This window comes from Lactuca sativa, chromosome 3, assembly GCF_002870075.4.
Source record: "Lactuca sativa cultivar Salinas chromosome 3, Lsat_Salinas_v11, whole genome shotgun sequence".
Taxonomy (NCBI): domain Eukaryota; kingdom Viridiplantae; phylum Streptophyta; class Magnoliopsida; order Asterales; family Asteraceae; genus Lactuca; species Lactuca sativa.
In genome coordinates, this window is record NC_056625.2 from 26,318,404 (window position 1) to 26,338,758 (window position 20,355).

General features: G+C 37.8%; 1 protein-coding gene across 1 annotated transcript; it reads right to left on the reverse strand.

Moving 5' to 3' along the window:
• Window positions 1-3,730: 3,730 nt before the first annotated feature.
• Window positions 3,731-6,427, reverse strand: LOC111884120 (transcription factor bHLH71). The gene is made up of 3 exons (XM_023880442.3): window positions 5,856-6,427; window positions 4,550-4,975; window positions 3,731-3,926 (listed from the first exon to the last, which is right to left on the reverse strand). Exons 1-3 carry the CDS (start codon window positions 6,375-6,377, stop codon window positions 3,810-3,812), a joined length of 1,065 nt encoding a protein of 354 aa, XP_023736210.1. The 5' UTR covers window positions 6,378-6,427; the 3' UTR covers window positions 3,731-3,809.
• Between the last annotated feature and the right edge of the window lie 13,928 nt (window positions 6,428-20,355).

Here is a 20,355-nt window from a genome sequence, read left to right on the forward strand (position 1 = left end):
AAAAGAAAGTTTAAGAGAAAGAATGGCAGGAGGATCAAACCGAGGGGGATCAAAAGAGGTTGTGGCTCAAGGTACTGCTGTACCATTTTAATGTCCTAAATTGACTGAAACTAATTTTACTACTTTGTCTATTATGAATGAAACTGTTTTGAGGGCATATGGACATTGGGATGCAATAACCAAGGATGCAGTTGATGAGAAGAAGAATTATACCACTAAAGGCATCATTTTTCAAACCCTCCCAGAGAATGTTCTTTTACAAGTTGCTAATCACAAGAATGCAAAAGATGTCTGGGAATCAATAAAGGTTAGGTATATTGGAGCCGAACGGGTGAAAAAAGCAAGGTTGCAAACCTTTAGAAATGAATTGGAGATGCTTAAGATGAAGGACAATGAGTCAATCAATGAATTTTTTTGGCAAAATAAGTGGTATTGTTGCCAAGTTCAAAAGCCTTGGTTCAACTCTTGAAGAGGAGGTGATTGTAAGCAAGTTTCTCAATTTGGTTCCAAAGAAGTACTTGCTAATTGTAGCTCTAATTGAACAATATTCTGACCTTGAAACTATGACATTTGAAGAAGCGGTTAGAAGGGTCAAAGCCTATGAAGAAAGGCTTCAAAGTCATGAAGAAAAGGAAGAAGAGCAAGGTCAACTCATGATGGCAAGTGAACCAAGACATGATGATAGTAGTAGACATGGAAGAGGTCGAGGAAGAGGAAGAGATCGAGGTGACAAAAATAGCTTCCGATGCTTTAACTGTGGAAACTTTGGGCATTTTAGCTATGAGTGCAGAAAGTGGAATGACAAAGACAATGACAAGGAAGGAAACTTGATCCAAGATGAAGAATCGACATTGCTTTGATGAAGAAACCTATCAAGATTAAGGGGGTGGATGTGGGATTTTGAATCTTGACACGATAGTTTATTTAATTAGTAGTTTAGTTTTATTATTCAACAAAACAAATAGATTGTTTTTTTTTTAATTGAATAGGTCATGTGGACCAAGTAAATGTCCTGGAAAACAGGAAACGTGGGCTTAGTTGTGTTTAAGGTCATTAGTTTTTTTTTGTAGGCTATAAATGTCATCTTGTTTCAAGAATAGAAGCAGTCGTTTTCTGCATCACGATTATTTCTTCTCTTCTTTATTTTCCTTCCTGAAAATCACATATTGAATGTTGTGTTTGTTGCTACAAAGATATGTGTATACAGGGCCTGATTCCAACACTTTGATTCTTTTCATGAACTAATTTGTGCATATATTAGATGAAACACTATAATTAGTACTCTTTGGTGTATTCATGAAATGATTTTTACAAGGTCTTTTGGAATTAGTAACATATTTTCTTTTATATTTAAATAAAATTTTGATCATGATCATATGTATCCATATTGGATGGAAAGTGATACTTGAATAGTTTGGACACTTGATAATGACTATTATATCCATATGTGAATGTTTCAAAATAGTGTGAATGGTTTCTAAGTAAGCTTTCATGTGCGAAATTGCAAAAGTTATGAATAATTTCCAATGAAACATTCAAATCCAGGTTGGGTCTTGCAAGACATGTACGTCGTACTTATGCCATGGTTCATGGTTCACTTGTACCAAGTAAGATGAAATTCTTGCCTTTATATAGAGATCATGTTATGTGATAGTCTTTTACATATGATTCATAACCATTTTTCCCTTGTTATATCTTTCCTTGGATTCCCTTCAAAATTAGGAACAAATACTTGAGAAATGTTTTGACATTGATATTGACTTGGGAAGCGGCACTAGAAGAATGTTGCCTTGCATTATTTTGAAACTGTTGACTTGTGATTAATGTGTTTAACGTTATATAGAAAAATAAAACTTTGATATGTTTTTCCGTAACTATTAAATCTATAAAACTATTTTGATGTCGAAAACCTTTTAGGGGTTTCACTTTGGATTTGAATTGTTGAGTATTTTTAATACCCTTAAGAGTTGATCCTAGTAATTCTTACTAGGTTTTCCAAGTCAAACCTATATTTTTTTTTTTTGACATATATTGAAATTGGAAAATTTTAGTTGAATATCAAAGATCGAGCTAGCTTTTGGATATTCGTAAAATGTTGTAATTTATGACTAAAATAAATGTAAGGATGTTTACTTTACATTTATCTTTGATTATTTTGTTACACCTACATATGCCTAGAACGTACACCCCAATACTATCATCTTTATAAGATTTGATGTATTATTTTGATTTTATACTTTGGTCATGCATTATTGAAATTAGTAAGAAAAGCAAAGGATTTTTAGAATCGTTCATGACGCATCATTTTTCTTTTAGTTGATGTTAGAAATTATGGTTTATTTTTTCTATCAAATGGCAAATTAGTTTACATACCATATATCAAAACGAATTCATTTTACAACATAATGACGGTAGAACTCCTATTTTACCATTCAACCAAAGTCCTTTTGATAGAGTTTGAATTTCTAACAATCGTAAAGTAGTTTGGAAGATGATGCTGACCTTGTGTGATATGTCAATTTAAGGGCACATGCTTTTGCAATTTAGGGGCCATATTGTTCAATTACATTCTTAGATAATGGACAAAATTGTCACTCTTTATATTCTTTATGTTAAAGAAGACTTGTATTAATACAAACATTTCAAATTAGAAAGTAAACCTTCATATATATATATATATATATATATATATATATATATATATATATATATATATATATATATATATATATATATATATATATATATATATATCACGAGGTAGATGAAATTCGATCTCTTGAGGATGTTCATATATCCCATATGAATTGGCCACGGGTAATTTAAGTATTTATTACGATCTTCCGTTAAATATGTGTTATAACGTTAAACTTCATCGAAATTGAAGTAAAATTAGCAAGAGTATGAAATCTTTTTGCATTGCCCATAACTTAAACAGTTAGTTCCAATTGATTCAGGATTAAAGTTAGGCAATTAATAATTTAATTAATCCATAGTTCCAATTTAATTAAGATTAAAATTAATTTGGCAATCAATATTTTATTCCCTAAATATTATTTAGAACAAAACATAGATATTGGCATGCATGACACTGATGTAACTCCTTTTCAGATTTTCTCTTCCCAAAAGTTTTGGCATTGCATGTGTGTGTGGAGAAATGCAAATTTGAAGACATCCATACATATAAACCAAATAATACAAAATAAAAGGGAATTTATGCTTTACTATTTGTCTTTCTCTTTGGCTTCTTTCATTGACTTTTTTATTCGATGTTTGTTATTTAATCATGATCTTTTTCAAAAAAGAAACTAAACTTTATGATACAATGATTTAGGACAAAAATGTTATAAATACATAAGTTTATTACGTTGTATTTATATTCCACGATGTGTTGGTATCAATCAACTATCTTACAGATTATAGTTTTTTTTTACAATTCTAACGATGGTTGAAAATGCCAATCAGTAATTATTATTATATATTTTCATAACTAAAATAATTCATCATACTCCAACTCACATCACTCGGTTGATCTTTGTAAGATCATCTAACAAGGTCAACTACTCTTATACATGAAACTAATAGCAAATTCTACTGTGCACCCGGGAGAGAGAGAGAGAGAGAGAGAGAGAGAGAGAGAGAGAGAGAGAGAGAGAGAGAGAGAGAGAGAGAGAGAGAGAGAGAGAGAGAGAGAGAGAGAGAGAGAGAGAGAGAGAGAGAGAGAGAGAGAGAGAGAGAGAGAGAGATGGCATTATGGTGATTTTACATAGCAAGAAAGGGTAGCTTGGTAAAAACACATTTCGCTATTTCTAGTTTATGGAATCAACACATAGGGATAGGGTAGCTTCCTCCTCAATTATTCTGAGCATCTGGTGGACTGCACCTGCTATCTCGTCTGCTGAATTTAGCCTGCATCCTTCTTCCACCTGCATATGTTTTCCCCATTTTTCATGATTAATTGAAATATATATATATATATTATTTATGCTCAATGTTTCCTTAATTTTAATTACAAGACAAACAAACTAAACTAGGAAACATCAACGTTTTTGGAAAAAACATCCTTTTCTACCTATCATTTCCAAAACATTAACGGAATTAGGTCATACCTGGTGGAATTCCCAAAAATACCCTCCCCATTGTACGTTTTAATAATTTATTTTTTCCCTAGAAAACCCAAACCCAAAACCATGCACTCAAAATTAAACACATCGAACTTTGAACTTTTGGGTTTATTACGGACTCTCTTTGTTATTTCGTTTTCCTTGCCATGAGAAATTTTTTGTTTTCCAAGAAAAAGAAATTTGTGTGTAATGATAAAAATAGCAAGTACTGGGAGCATCTCTAAAGCTGGTTTTTTGCATTGTGAAGTCATCCAATGTAATGTCATTTTCATCTTCACACTTTTGCATGAACACTATATACATGAACAAGTATTTGTTTTTGTGTATAATAATGCAGATGGATGAAAAACAACGGTTGGGATGCAATGCAGGGTTTATCATCCAAGTATTATGAAGAGCACATGCTATCTATCTATCTTACGTACCTTAACACTGATGGAGTAGAGAACCAAAGGGTCCAAGGTGGTGACATTGAGGTGTAGTACGGACATATGAAGTGTTTGAAAACAAGCCACCATTTTCGAGAGCTGAGTGAGCCGTTTATGCGATAGGATCCGGATATTAGCATGCGTTTCGATCAAAGTCACCTCGATGTCTGCAATTGCTGCCTTGCTTTTTGAAGTGTACTTGTTAGGAATTTGAGAGCAAGTGTATTGTGGGTAAGAAAAGAATTGTGAAAATGGAGGGGGAGTTGATGATTCGTTGAAATTATTATTATGTCCTCCCTCGTCTTCTTGCTGTTGTTGTTGTTGTTGACTTAAGATGAACTTTTGAGCTTCAAGAGACTGTAACAGATGTTCAAGCTCCTTCACAAACTCTATGGCACCACCAACTATGGAAGCTTGGTCGCCCTGCAGGTTAAAGAACACAAGGGGTATAAATAATTGTTGAGCAAACCAGAGTTCAGGGATCGAATCAGCTATTTGTTTTATAGGTTTTTTCTTCTGGAAATTAGTACAAGTTTAAATAATTAAGTCAACCATACGAAACTGTAAAACTTTGGCTTGTTATTGTTGTTCATGTTTCTCCTTGGGTCCATATAAGATTAAATGCATTATATCCGACAAATTGACACGAAAAGTGATCTCTAAAAAGAAGAGAAATGCTTTTGGAGATCAAGCACTGTTAATCACAGTGTTTAAGATTTTTGTACCAGGAGAGAGATTGAGAGATATGCCAAGATTTCTGACCGTTTTGACCTTTGGCGTAATCGGTATAAACCAAGTCTTTCAAATCCATGGTTGTCTTGTTCAAGATTCACCGTTAAAAAAAAAAATGAATTCTTTCTAAACTTTGAAAATTGTCAAGATTCAAATTTTAGTAATTTAACTTGAGCACAATCTACATTAAGCATATGCTTTAGTACTTTCGTTACTTTTTAAAATAGTTTAAAAAGACCATATATATATATATGAATCTGCATTGCAATCTCTTGCACAATATTTTGGAATTTTTACTGCGACAAAAAGTAGATTGAAAATAAAGCTAAGAACTTTTCAAGATCTTTTGAAGATAAAGAAAGAAGAAAAAAAAAGAATGTGAATTGAAATAATTGAATTTGAGTCGACTATTTTATGGAAATTAAACAGGAAATAATTGAAATCCAAATCCCCATATATCCGAAATGTTCTTTGATTCATTAATCTACAAAAATAAATCAAGGATGAACTGTATCAAAAACCCTATGAATATATTAAAGAGAAAGTGATTAAATAAGTAAAAGAAACTAACCCTTTGGACGTAAGATTCCGGCATGAGAGAACGCAAGACGGCGAGATGCTCATTCATTTGTTTCCGGCGATTCCTCTCGACGGCAATGTGAGTCATTCTTTGAGTTTCAGCTTCTTCTTTATTCTTGCTAACCCTAGGCCTTCTTCTCCTCTTCTTCTTCCCTCCTCCTTGTATCCCTAAATTCGGATTGTTGCCGTTGTTATTATTACTGTAGTTCTTCTCTGGGACTTTGCCACCGCAGTACGCTTGCACTGCCATAGACATCTTTGTGGTGGTTGTAGTTAGAGATGAAGTGGAACTCATAATTTCCATGGCAGCAGCAGCACCTGTGAGTTCTTGACACAATTGATTTAGAGGAGGGTTAGGGTTTTCGTTATCAAGATGGTAGAAGAAACTACTACAAGGATTAGTGTTAGTAGTTGTGGTTTCAGAGGAGTCATTGCAGCTAAAAGGGGTTGCAGAGATGGTGTCATAGATTATGAAGTTGAGGAGTTCATTGGAAGAAAGTGTTTCCAAAGCCATGCTCTCTCTCTTTTTGTTATCTAATGTGTGGCAACTTTAGGCTTTTGTGTTTGTTCACATATATCTATTTATATTATATGAGGTAGAGTGGTGTAACCCTATGCTACTATTCAACTCGCTCCTTTTATCTTCTTTAACTTTTTTCTTAGGCTAGATTGACTAGTAATCTATTACATTTACCAATATTAGCCATGAAATTCGTCTGAACGGGTTATTATTATTAGTATTTTCAGACCACCAAAAAAACTCTAGCTCGAAGGTGACTAGATGTGTATTAAAGTAAGTGGGGTTATTTTTGGCTCATTAATTAGGGTTAAAATAAGTTGAAAATAATTTTTTTGGCTCACTGATCAGCGTTAAAATAAGTAAATAATAATTTATTTTTTGACTAACTGACTAGGGTTTCTCGAGTATAATTTTTTTTAGAAAAATGGTATGTAGTTTTACTATAATTGTATCGTAACTATAGAATAGTTATCAATTATTAGAGTTCGTCTAAGTGGTTATTATTATTAGAGTTCTTTATTGATTTTTATTATATAGGGTTATCTGTCTAAGCTTATAAACGAAGAAGATTTTTCTTAAATTTTATTGTTGACAATAGTAAGTTAATAGCAAAAAATATAGTTTTCTCTCCAAGTTCCTACGTAATATGGGTTCACCGTCAATCTTTGTTTGCCGCCGTCTACAATTTTATATATTCATCACATTGTGTGTGCTTCCACAATCTTGTAGGGTTCCAATGAGAGCCCTAACTTTCCTCGTGGTTGGGTGTGGTTGACCTCATTTATCTGAATGACCATCTCACTAACTTTGAAAGCTCTACCTTGAATACGTTTGTTGTAGTACTTTTTCGGGCTAGCTTTGACGGATGTGGGTTAGCTCTCGTTTTTCCACAACCGGTTCAAGGTTGTGACATAGGTTTTGGTTGAAGTGTTTTTATTTGAAGTCATGGACTCGTAGTAACCTAAGTGTCAGTTCAAGGGGAGTACAACATTGGTGCCATATACGAGGATAAACGAAGTTTCTTGGGTGCTTACTCATGGGGTTGTCCTGTATGACCAAAAGACAGTGGAAATTCATCGATCCAGATCCCTTTTGCCTTGCCCAGGTGTTTCTTAATACCGATAAAGTGAAGTGTTTTTTGTAATCTACTGATCAGCTTACTAGCCTTTGAATGAACTTTTTGTAAATTGTAATTCATTTTTACCAACCAATGTGTGGCACTATAAATTTGGTAGGAAGTTTTTCCATGTAATTTGATGATGCTCCGGTCGGTTATTGTTGCCAACGGTTCTGCCTCGATCAACTTGGTGAAGTAGTACACCGCCACCGTAATGCCCTGTTTCGAATCATTTCCCATTGCGGGGTAATGATCAAGGAGTGAGTATTAGTAGACTTAGAATCCTTGAAGAATTGATTTTGGACTCATTTGGAGGTGAATGATGTAGTTCGGGTGATCTAGGTATTCAATTTGTGTTTTGGAGCCCAAGGGTATCGGTAAAGGCGTTGGTTCAGGCCTTTATGAATTTTATATTTTATTTAGGTTGGTTTTTAGGCTAAATAAAGTTGATAGAAGTGTAGGTCTTCTCGTTACCATTTCGTGGATATAAATAACATCTAAAACGGATAAATGATGCAAAATTATGACCATTTGAAGTTAGAAGGTTTTTGGGCAAAATCAGGTACGTATGGCGTACCAAGTGGTAACACAAGGCGTTCAAAAGGGAAATAGACGTGGGCCAACTTGGGAACGCATGGCGTTAGGGTTTGGTCCCTTTATAAGCATCATTATGGACCGAAACCTTTTCCATTTTTCAACCTCCAACCTCTCTAACCCTAAGGACGAAACCCTAGCCTCCATTTATGCATTTCTTGAGCTTTATGGTGATTTATGAGTGTTTTGATGCTTGAGGAAGAAGAACAAACTTCTTGAAGGGTCGTTGCTTGACTTGGAGCTTTTGGATCCAGGATTTCTGCACCTAGATCTATCTTCTGGAGGTATAAAGTCTGAACCTTAACAACTCTTTCATGTATATCTAGATAAGTAGTATTGTGTTATGGTTTTGGTCCCTTTGAGGTGGTTCTTGTAAGTAGAAGTCGCTCTATGACCTTTGAGCTTCATATTTGGTCCTTGTTGAGGTTATGGAATCATAAAGTTTGGATCTTGAAAGATAAAAACCTTCCATGCATGATTTTGTAGTCATTTGATGAAGCATGGGACTTAGGGTTTTGATTTGGGTCCCATTGAGTTATGCTAAGTCATAAAGTTGGAAACTTTATGACTTAAGAAGTCCCTTTGAATCAGATCTGGAAGTTTGGACTAAGATCTTAAGGTAAAAGCTTGCATCTTGGCCTCTTCATAGAGTTGGAATGCTTGAAATCATGACTATTTTGGACCATGCAAAGTTGCCAAGTTGTCAACTTTATGGATTAAGTTACTGATATGAAACTATTTTGAAGATTTGGACGTTGGAATTAAGGTATTAAAACTTTAGGGTAATCTTTGGTCATTAGTCGGGAACGTCGTGTGTTCATCTAAAGAATGTGGCGTGTTCCGGCAGGCGGTCCTGATCCGCAGTCAGGCGACGAACATCGAACACTCCACTAGGGAATGTGGCGCATTCGTCTCATCAGTGGGCTTTTGTGGGCTTTTAGACTTGGACTATTGAAATGGGCTTTGGTTGGGCTGGATTGTTTCTTTGGGCTAAGAACTATCTATTTGGGCTCTGGTTGGGCCTCAGGACCTTAAGTGGGCCTTAGGTTGGTTTGGGCCTAATTTGGAAAATTGGGTCATTGGTTGATTAATTGGCCATTGGGCCTTTTAGGTTATAGTTGGGCCATAGTGTTGGACAGGTAGGGGTAAAATGGTCTTTTTACCCCGGGTATGAAATTATAATTATAGATTAGAACCGAATTGCTAATTGGGTGTCATTTAATATTGGTAGCTCCGGTAAGTGGACAAGGCATCAGTTAAGGATTTGTTTCAGGAAGCTTCTGCATTCGAGGTGAGTCTCCTCACCATACCAATGGGTCGAAGACACCAAGGCCGACCTATTATGTGTTATGTGGAATGCTAGTTAAGTACATGATATGCTAGTTGATTATGTGGTATGTGGTATGCTAGTTGTCTTTGTGATGCTTGCATGAAAGACCTCGAGGGGGGGGGGGTTCCTAAGGCACTTGGGTGTAAGATCTTGGAGGGTTTCCATGGCATCCTTAGTAAAGACCTTGGGGGTTCCCGAGGTACTAGGGTGTAAGACCTTGGAGGGTTTCCATGACATCCTTAGTAAAGACCTCAGGGGGGATTCCCGAGGCACTTGGGTGTAAGACCTTGGAGGGTTTCCATGGCATCCTTGGGCTAAGACCATGTGGGGGTTCCCATGGCACCCGGAGTAAGAACCTGGAGGGTTTCCAGGGCATCCTTATATGTTTGTATGTATGGTTTATATGACATCCTCATATGTTGTATATATGGGTTATATGGTAGTGGGTTTAAGACCATGTGAGGGTTCCCATGGTACCCAGTGTAAGACCTTGGAGGGTTTCCATGGCATCCTTATATGTAGCCTATACGGTTTATGTGATTTTTATGGTTTATGTGATTATGTGGGGTATGCTCTGGGGAACTCACTATGCTTCGTGCTTACAGTTTTGTTTATGGTTTCTGGTACCATCGGTTTGGAAAGGAAGGGTCCGACTTGATCGTAGCGCTCACACTCGTGCTTTCCGCAATATTTGATTTTGGGATGAACTCTGATAAATGTTTTTAATCATAAATGTTTTGGAAAGCTTGGATTTAAAAGATCTCTATGTTTTGACTATAATAAAAATAAAAAATTTACCCTCGATTTTTGGGTCATTACAACCACGACTAAGAAATTTACTTTGACCGAATCTTCAGGGAATGGTTTGTCAATATCGATGCCCTATTGGTGGAAAGGTCAAGGGATTTTCATATTGGTAAACAATGTAGTTGGAAGATTATCTACTGGGGAAAATGTTTTGTATTCCATGCATTTTTTAGTCGTTTTTGTTCCTTCTTTGTACATGTCGGGCCAATAGATGCCCATGTGTAGGACTTTCACTATAAGTGTCCTAGCGCCTTCATGTGCCCCTTGTTGCTCCCATGTGTGTATCATCTAGGACAGTTTGTCCTTCTGTCTTGCTTATGCATTTCAACCAAGGTGTTAGGTATAAATTCATGTATACTATTTCGTTTCTGATTGCGTATTGTGGAGCCTATATCTTAATCTTTCTTGGTTAACCATTGACATCTTGGAGGATATCATGTAGTAGGTAGTTATAGATGATCAAATGTTATATAGGCCAACTTATTATAAGCGTTGGCTTAATTATTGTCTCTTATGGAGATTTCTTGTAACATCCCAAAAATAGTGATAAAAGTTTTCATTTTTAAAATCGTCAAAACCATACATCATATGTCTCAAAACCATCATAATACAAATGTATCAAAATCATCAAAGTAAAATGATCATCGATGTAGAAATCATAAGGGGATGTTGTGCAGTCAAGTCGGGCCCTTCCCCTTGGAACTGGAAGTACATGAAAATGTTTAAATCATAATTTATAAGCACAAAATTTAGTGAGTTCTCCAAAATACAACATACCATACAAATGGGCCCAACCAAACATGTAAATGAGCCCAACACAACATATATACAAATAATCCTAACCAAATCATGTAAATGGGCCCAACCCAACATATATGAAATGGGCATAGTCTAATCATATAAATGGGCTCAGTCCAACATACATATAAATGAGCCCATCACAAGAAATAATAATTGGGCCTAGCCCAACATATAATAAATGGGACTAACTCAACATACAAATGCAATAGTCATAAAGATAGCTAGCATCCTACATAGTAAAGTTTGAAGATTCACTTGTCTCATGTAATTGGCCACAACACAGCTCACAAGTCAAGTTATTGGTGCTACAACACACCTATCGAATCAAACAAGGTCCAACCTTAGTCTATACTCTAAAACTGGTACATGACCAAATGTCAACTCAAGTGAAAGTCACAGTCAACACCCAAAGTCACCAGTAAAAGTCAGGCGTCCAAAATTTACTTCAGGGGATCACCATCTCGGGGCCTCCTATTGGTCACTTTGTGGCCTAATAAGGACAAAACAGTCATGTGATACCCCAACCGCCACGTCGTGGGAATTGGATCAAGACATCTTAAAAGGTTAAGTTATTTTCCTTCGATCCAAAGAGAACCAAAGCTCAGATCTGTTTCTTCCCATGGTCTTATCAGATACAGTTTCCAACTTTATCCATTGAGATATCCCACTAAGTCTAGATCTCAATTCTAAGGTCCAAAAAGGCAACTTAATGCATGGGATCCAACCAATAAGCACTTAACCCATGAATTCCTTATCCCAATACTTCCAAAATGTTTAGAGACATGCATACCCCCATGCATGTCCTCTCCCAAATTTAGGTCAAAAACCCAATATCACCTAGAATTCATGCAAGCTCCCAAATCACCACCACTTCTTAGATCTGTGAGGTATAATGCGCTTTGGGCATAGAGAAACCATAAAGTTGCAAACTTTATCCCTTCAACCCATACAAACCACAATAAGGGACCATAATATGACATAAAACCTACATCTATAGAGAAAAACATCAAAATATGGAAAGTTGAGTACTTACAAAGAGTCCAAAAGGTGCACACAAGTAAAAGGGAGGTATATTTCATTAATCAAGGCACCAACTCTTCTTTTTCTTCCTTCAAAACCACCAACAACATGCAAAATGAGCATAAAAGCTTCAAAAAGGGTTAGGGTTTGGCCAACTTAGTGCCACGTCATGGCACCCATTTAAGATGTGCGGTTCCAAACGAATTTGTCACGTCGTGGTGATACAATCACCACATCGTGGCGAACCAGATTTTTAATGTAACATCCCAAAATTCATGACCAAAAAGTTCATTGTTAATATAACTAAAACACATTTGTAACTTTGTTAACATATTGAAAATCATTTTAAATAAAACATTTATCAGAGTTCATTACCAGAAATCACATATTGTGGAAAAACATAGGTGTATGCGCTGCGATCATCCCAAGCTCCTTTATTGAAAACTGGAGGTACCTGAAACCAAAATTGAAAACCATAAGCACGAAGCTTAGTGAGTTCCCCAAATACCACATACCATACATATCAACTGATCTATACATGCCATACATAACTATGAGCCATACATATATCATAATCAATAAAGGTGTTATGTGTCGCACATAGTCTTGCTATTATACCACGGGCCGCCACGTGGTCTTTCTTGCCAAGTCGGGGGGCACCCCCTACGTCTTACAGACAAGTGCCAAGAGCCACCTCCTAGTCTTCCATGCAAGCATCACAAAGACAACTAGCATACATACTACTCTACTTAACTAATTATCATACAGTGTGCTAGGAACCACGTCCTAGTCTTTAATAAATACTGCCTAGGGCTAACCCCCGGGTACTATACATAAACCAAATGGGCCGGCATTGGTGCCTTCAACCCATACAAACAGTGAGGAGACTTACCTAGAATGCAGAAGCTCTTCAGAATAAATCCTAAGATGCTACCCCGCCGACTTTCCGAGCTATCAATACTAGAACCAGATAAAATCTTAGTTAATAGGCAAAAACCCTCAAGTTTGGCCCAAGTTCAAACTTGGTCAAAATTCAACGGTCAACGGAAGTAAAAGTCAACAAATCCAACTTCAGGCTGAGTACGCCCAACATACTCAACTCGTACGCATGGCGTACTTACCAACCATAATCGGGACCCCATACGAGTACGCGCAGCGTACTCAAATGTACGCCTGGCATACTCGGCTAAATGTCACTTTTCCATTAAGTTCTTAATATCTTAAGTCCTTTCATCCAACACTTAGATCTTGTCCGACAATATCATTCTAAGTCATAAAGTTTCCACCTTTATGACTTTCCACGTCTATAAAAGGTCCAAAAGCTAAAACCTTAACTTATTAATGCATTAAGACATCATGATACTCTCATGGAAGGTATAGAAAGATCAAGATTACATTTTTATGGATCCTAAAAGCTCCATAATGGATAAAGTTTCAAAATTTATCCATTAGAATGCTCCAAACCACCAAGATCTAGCCTTTAAGCATCAAATGGGACCAAAAGTGCATCTTTTTCAACTTAATCCATTAAGTCGAAGTATCCAACCTTCAGATCAGAATCATAATGATCTTTAGATGTATAAAGGTTCCAACTGTATCCATAACAAGGTCACAAACTTTCAAGATCTACACTTTATGCTCTAAAATGACCAAAAGCTCATAACATACAAAACTAGGTAGATCGAACAAATGCATCACCAAGATTCAAACTTTATACATCTAGAAGATTGATCAAGGTGAACAAAGTCCAGATGTACAAGATCCAATGCAACCAACACTTCTATAAGAAGTTCCTTCTTCTCCAAGGTGCACTATGCATACTCCAAAGCACTCAAAATCACTTTCTTTTAACTCACAAGGCTTATCTAAGGTTAGGGTTTCATGAAAGCGGTGTTGGAGGGGTGGAGGCTAAGAATGGAGTGGGTTTGGGGGAGTTAAGGAGCTTAAATAGGGCTTAAACCATGAATATAGTGTTTGGGCACTTATTATGTACGCCCAGAGTACTCCTAGTATGCCTAGCATACTCAGGATTCCATTAGTACGCCCATCGCACACCTTTTTGTATGCCCATTGTACTTAGAACATAACTTCTTCGTTCTAACTCCGTTTTCAATGTTCTTTATATCTAAGGAAAGGTATTGAGGAGCTCTACAACCCTATATAATTACTTTTGACTTAAAACACATCGAAGTAAAATCCATAATTCATAAGAGAAGTCTAAAACACTGCATTCCCGTTTTACCCTTTGACTCCAAAATGCAAACTGAACTATTGGGTTAGATATCTACATTACTCACATCCAAATGGGCCTAAATCTTACCTTTTCAAAGGCCCTAATCCTTATGATGACCGCTCTTCGGGCCACAGCCTCAAATTAGGAATTGATTCGGAACAAGGCGTTACAACTCTCCCACGATTAAATTAGATTTTGTCCTCGAAATCGTTCACTACCATCCCCAACATACCAGGAAACCTGAGCAATACAACCACAATCCCGTGAATACCACAACCTTCCCAAGGCAACCGAAACAAACCCTAACAGAACTTTCCAAACCCAACGAGAATGAATCCTTAATCCTTTACAGAGGACCACATATACCCTTCTGAGACCTGAAATTTGCATTGCTCTGACTCATCGATAGACCGACCCTGCTGAATCATTGTCGTGCCAATTCCTTATCGAATAATTGATCGAACAACCACTTCTGGTCCTGATTATCTCGGTGTTACCAACTGAATGATATCACTTACCATATCCGGATGTCGAACACCCATCTTAACAAATAGTCCAAATAATCCTTCGAGTAGAGGATCCATCTCTACAACGGTTAGACTCAGATGAGAGTTGCACAGCATAGTCAAATTGATTACTTTGAGATTATTTAATCCCACTACAATTGGCTTAGCAACTCCCAGTCAATGACTACTCCACATAAGGATCCCAAATCACTGCCGCTACTCGGAATACCATACCGCCATCTAGCTGTTTTCAATATCAACCATGACTTCCCTGGATCCCAATCTTGCCTGCCACTATGCGAAATATCGGATTCCTACCCGGTTGCTGAGCCAACAAGAAACCTTGCATTCGTCCCACACGACCTCCAAATGATACATCGTCTAACGGCCATATCTATACCGCCACTCATGGCTCCTTCAATCCTCTTGATCCATCCGATCATGATAGGCTAACAATCTGTCGCCACATAATCCAACGCAAAAAGGTGAATTCTACTAGAATAATTGTAGTCTTACATCATGCCCGGTATCCTTTGACCTACCGTTTCCCGAATCTGATCATACTGTGGCCTACTCACATTCGTACGGCTAACCCGTCTTGGCCTATATCATCTGAAGGAATCTGTGAGTGAACCACAAATCTGTCACATTCTCACTATCGAATAGGGACTGGTGAATGCTATGAGCCACCCCGTAATCTTACAACACTCCCATACTAACTGACCACTAGTGAATGCTACAGGCCACCCTCACGGTCTTACTATACCACTATACTAGCGGCTAACTAACGAATGTGACGGGCCACCCCCACAATCTTACAACGTTTCTAGTTTATTTTCCAACTAGTTAATGCTACGGTCCACACCGTAGTCTTACAACACTTCTATACTACCTGCTAACTAGTGAATGCCATGGGCCACCCCGTAGTTTTACAACACTCGTACACTGTTTGCTGACTAATGGTATGGGCCACCCCACAGTCTTACCACATTCCCCATGGTATCTGGCTGTTGGTGAATGCTACGACTATCCCACAATCTTACAACACCTTACCTGCTATCTGACTATTGGTGAATGCTACGGCTATCCCATAGTCGTAGAACCCCTTCCATGCTATCTGGATGCTGGTGAATGCTACGATAATCCCACAGTCTTACATCACTTCCTATGCTAACTCAACCACTGACCATCGCCTTACCGTTGATTATAAATCCCAACACATCCAAAGTCGAGCACACATATGGTCTAACATCCCGCAGTCTTACATCACTTGGTTCCCCATAGTCTGCTACACATCAATCAGGTGTGGTCCCAAAGTCGGGAAGTTTTCTGAACTTCCAATTCACATTATCCTTCAGACAGGCAGCCACTTAGCTACCTTTCCTTTCCTGATGGGGATACAAGCTCATCCCAATTTCATACTTGCTTCTACCCTGGGTACCTGAACGGTTCTACCCCATTTTGATCCGACTAAGTCTCCATGTCATACGAGAAATGGAAATATTTTCGATCCTTCCTACCTTCCAATGGTCGATTTGCTAACAACCGTCACTTACTAATGCTAGTGATCCATTACTAACAAAACTTAAAAGACCATACAACCTCTGAAGACTAGATGAAAACTTTCTGAATCCTAGCAATACTGATAACTCCAGATGCCTTGAAATAATATCGTACTCATATCTTGAAGTCCAATTAACTGATGCTCAGAGCAAAACATCGGTAATAGACCACTTCCTTGGCAACCCCATGAGTCAATTTGAGCACAATGAATGAACCCTCCGAATCCTGATGAGGATAGACAACCACCCTTCTGAACCCTAACCGTAGACCTTCCATATAATTCCCCTAAACCGATCTCGATTATGAGCCAAAATAACGTTGAACACCCCGAACCAGCAAAAGGGAAACAACCTTACACTAACCACTAACTATTCACGGCATGCAAATGGCATATGACACTACTTGAATATGTAACTCATATTTGAGTAAAGAAATGAACCAGATATATGCTTTACCCAAACTGATGCAAGATTCCAACAACCATAAGCACATATATAACTAACCTGAAAGAAGGAAAAAGATACATACATGTATAACTCAACTCCTCTCTGCTGGGGCTCCTTCCCTACCTTCTTGTCCATTGGTGATCCTCAAAGAAGTCGGAGCAGGCACACTCACTACTCCTCCCATCAACAACGGACAATCGGCCTTCTTGTGGCCAACCCGATCACAGTGAAAGCATAACGAACTTGCTCCCGGAGGATAGTCCATGTTGGCGTGGCCAACCCGGCCACACTTGTAGTAGCCCAAACCCCTGGAACGACAAGCTCCATTGTGCAGTTTCCCATACATGTTGCACCGACTCCGGTCCTACTGGCCTCTCAAAAGCTGATCGAAAGTCTTGGGTCTCTTCCCGGGACCCTCCAATATGTGCACCTGATCTGAACCCCTTTTCCTGATATGCTCCAAGTCAATCTCCCGCTCTCGGGCTTTAAAGATCATATCATTCAGGATCTCGCACCCTAAAATACTCACGAATTTCCTGATGTCATCCCGCAACATATTGTGATACTTTACTTTCTTCATCTCCTCGTCTGCTACATATTGCGGTACCAATAAATCCCTCTCTTGGAACTTGACAGTGATCTCTGCCACCGTCTCAGTAGTCTGGAGGAGATCCAGGAACTCTCACGCCAACTGCTGCACCTCAATCGTCGGTGGAAACTCAGCTCAGAAGCTAGTCGAAAAGTCATCCCATGACATAGCATCAACCACATCATCACCCAACTCACTACCTATCTCCTCCTACCAATCATGTGGCCGATCCTTCAACAGGAAGGAAGCATATATGAACTTTGCCTCATCGGGGCAGAAACTCGTCCTGAACGCGTTAACTGTCACACCCCGAAACCAAAGGCGGAAACGTTCCGGGGCGGAGGACGTCATGAATATCACAACCAATGTACATAGTAAGCATAGTAAACACAAAACTTTACATTACATAGATTCATTTACATTGTCTGAAAACAAAGATTTACATGTGTTATACATATATATCATATGAACAAAAGTAAAGACGTGTCTTCTATGTACTTCGTCTTCGCCAAAAGGATCGATGGGTACCTGTCTAATGTGGACCTGAGAATACTAGTTTGAAAATCAGCATAAAGCTGGTGAGTTCATAAGTGTTTTGTTTTCTGAAAATGAACATGTTTCCTTTAGTTTTCTGAAAAGTTGTTATCCAAGAAAATCCCATATTTTCTTATAAAGACAATTTAGTTAAAGTTCTGAATTTTCGTTAAGTACAACAGTGTATAGTTTATTACATAAAACTATATATTGAAAACCACTGGGAATTACCATCCAGTACAACAGTAGATATTTTTAATACATTAAAATATTGATTGTAAACCATGGGAATACCATCCCGTACTAGATATAAGGTAGTTTTAATACACAAAACTATAGATTAAAAGTCATGGAAATACCATCCCGTACTAGATATAGATTGAAAACCATAGGAATACCATCCCGTACTAGATATAGATTGAAAACCATGGGAATACCATCCCGTACTAGATATAGATTGAAAACCATAGGAATACCAACCCGTACTAGATATAGATTGAAAACCATGGGAATACCATCCCGTACTAGATATAAGAACTATAGATTGAAGATGGATATAAAATCAAATCCGTGAATAAACTTATATTAATACGTATTGTAAGTCGGGTAACCATGCTAATACGACACCGAGACCTCCTTAACATTCGTCAGACGTCGGACGATTTCCAGAATTTCTCACCCCAGGCATGCCCGCCTAACTGTAGCTAGCAGTTTAGGTGTGGGATTGTCAGTCCCGAATATATCTATTCACAAATTCCACGCTCTCCCTCCAGGTGACTCTGGTTACACTTCCGGGGAGGATTTACTGATAACCCAAAGAGTTTAATAATGACGAATCTCACAAGCTAGTATTAAATTATTCACGGTGTTCTCGGACGTTATCAAACATACTAATCGTTTTGAAACATAATACGGTAAAAACAGTTTAATACAATGGAATTATCTGGCAGTGTACTCTAAATTAAACAGAGATAAACTGAATCAGACATAGTTTATCTATTAATTTACATAAATCTGTGCTCATGAAACAAGAACTGAAGATCCTAAATTATTCCCATAATAATTTGATTGGTTTGATTGTTTCCTTTACTGTAATTGAAATCCATGTAATTATATTTGATAAAACATCCCTTATGCTCCGCATAATACATAAGGGGTAAAGATATCGAAAGTTTGCCAGATATTTATAGAGTCACATCATTTTTAAATTTTGAAACCATTTATAGTTTGCTTGTATCCCCCCCCCCCCCCCCCCCCCCGCGCCCTGAAAACATTGAAAAACACTGAAAAATGTGTAGGGGTATGAACTCACCAGTCGAGGAACGTGTCGTCTAGGATGCTAAGTGTCAGATCGAGGCTTGATAACGCGTGAGGTTCCTATGTAATATGAAATGATACACAATTGTATCTAATTAGACTTCAAGCCACTAATTAGATAAGAGTAAACACTTCTAGACGCGAAAACACTTCAATTCAAGTGTTTAGAGTGACCCAGGTAGCATCTATGGACGAGTATGACTTGGATATGGAGTTTACTCTTCAAGATTTTACGGCCGTAAACTCATGGTGGATGTGTTCTTGGTTGCTAAATAGCCTTATAACTCATGAGGGGTGATGCTAGGCTTGGTTTCAATGCATTTGAATGAGATTTGAACATCCTAAGGACCATTTGAGGAGTTTACGGTAGTAAACTATGATTTTACAGCCGTAAAATCTTATGTGCCATGTCTTAAGGTGTTTTGGTGGTCCTAGGTAAATTACAATGCACATAGGAAGGTTCTAGGGTTGATTCCATGGCTTAGGAAGTGATTGGGACTTGAATTGACCTTGGAAAAGTAGTTTACGGTCTATGAAGATGTTCTTGGGAGTTTCCTACCTTAAACACATGATTTTACAACCGTAAACTCATGTTTGTCCATGATTCATGGGTTTTAGTGGTTATAGGTTAAGCATACAAAGTTCTAGTTCCAATTCCAAGCCATACAAGGTGTTAAAGGCACTTTAACACCCATTGGAGGAGTTTATGGTCTAAGGAGGTCTGTTTACGGTCCAATAATGTTCTTGGGCCATAAACTCAAGTTTTTCCCATTTGTGTATGTTTTGGTGCATTTCTTGAAGGAGTTTAAGGTTCTATGCATTCATGGAAGTTTATTGGAGGTGTTTAGGGGAAAACTAACACCTCAAATGATGATTATGGTCCATGAATGAGGGTTTATGGTCCAAGCATGTTCTTGGGCCGTAAACTCAAGTTTACCCCCTAAATGGTAAGATTTCGGTGCTCTAAGTCCATTCCTGCAAGTCCAAAGCTCTTAACTAAGCACTATAAGTGATTTGGAGGGGTTTTGGGGCTTCAAAACCCTCTTTAGAGGTGTTCACGATTTTGGGAGGTGTTCCCAACCGTAAACACATGTCTTTGGTGCATTTGGGTGGTT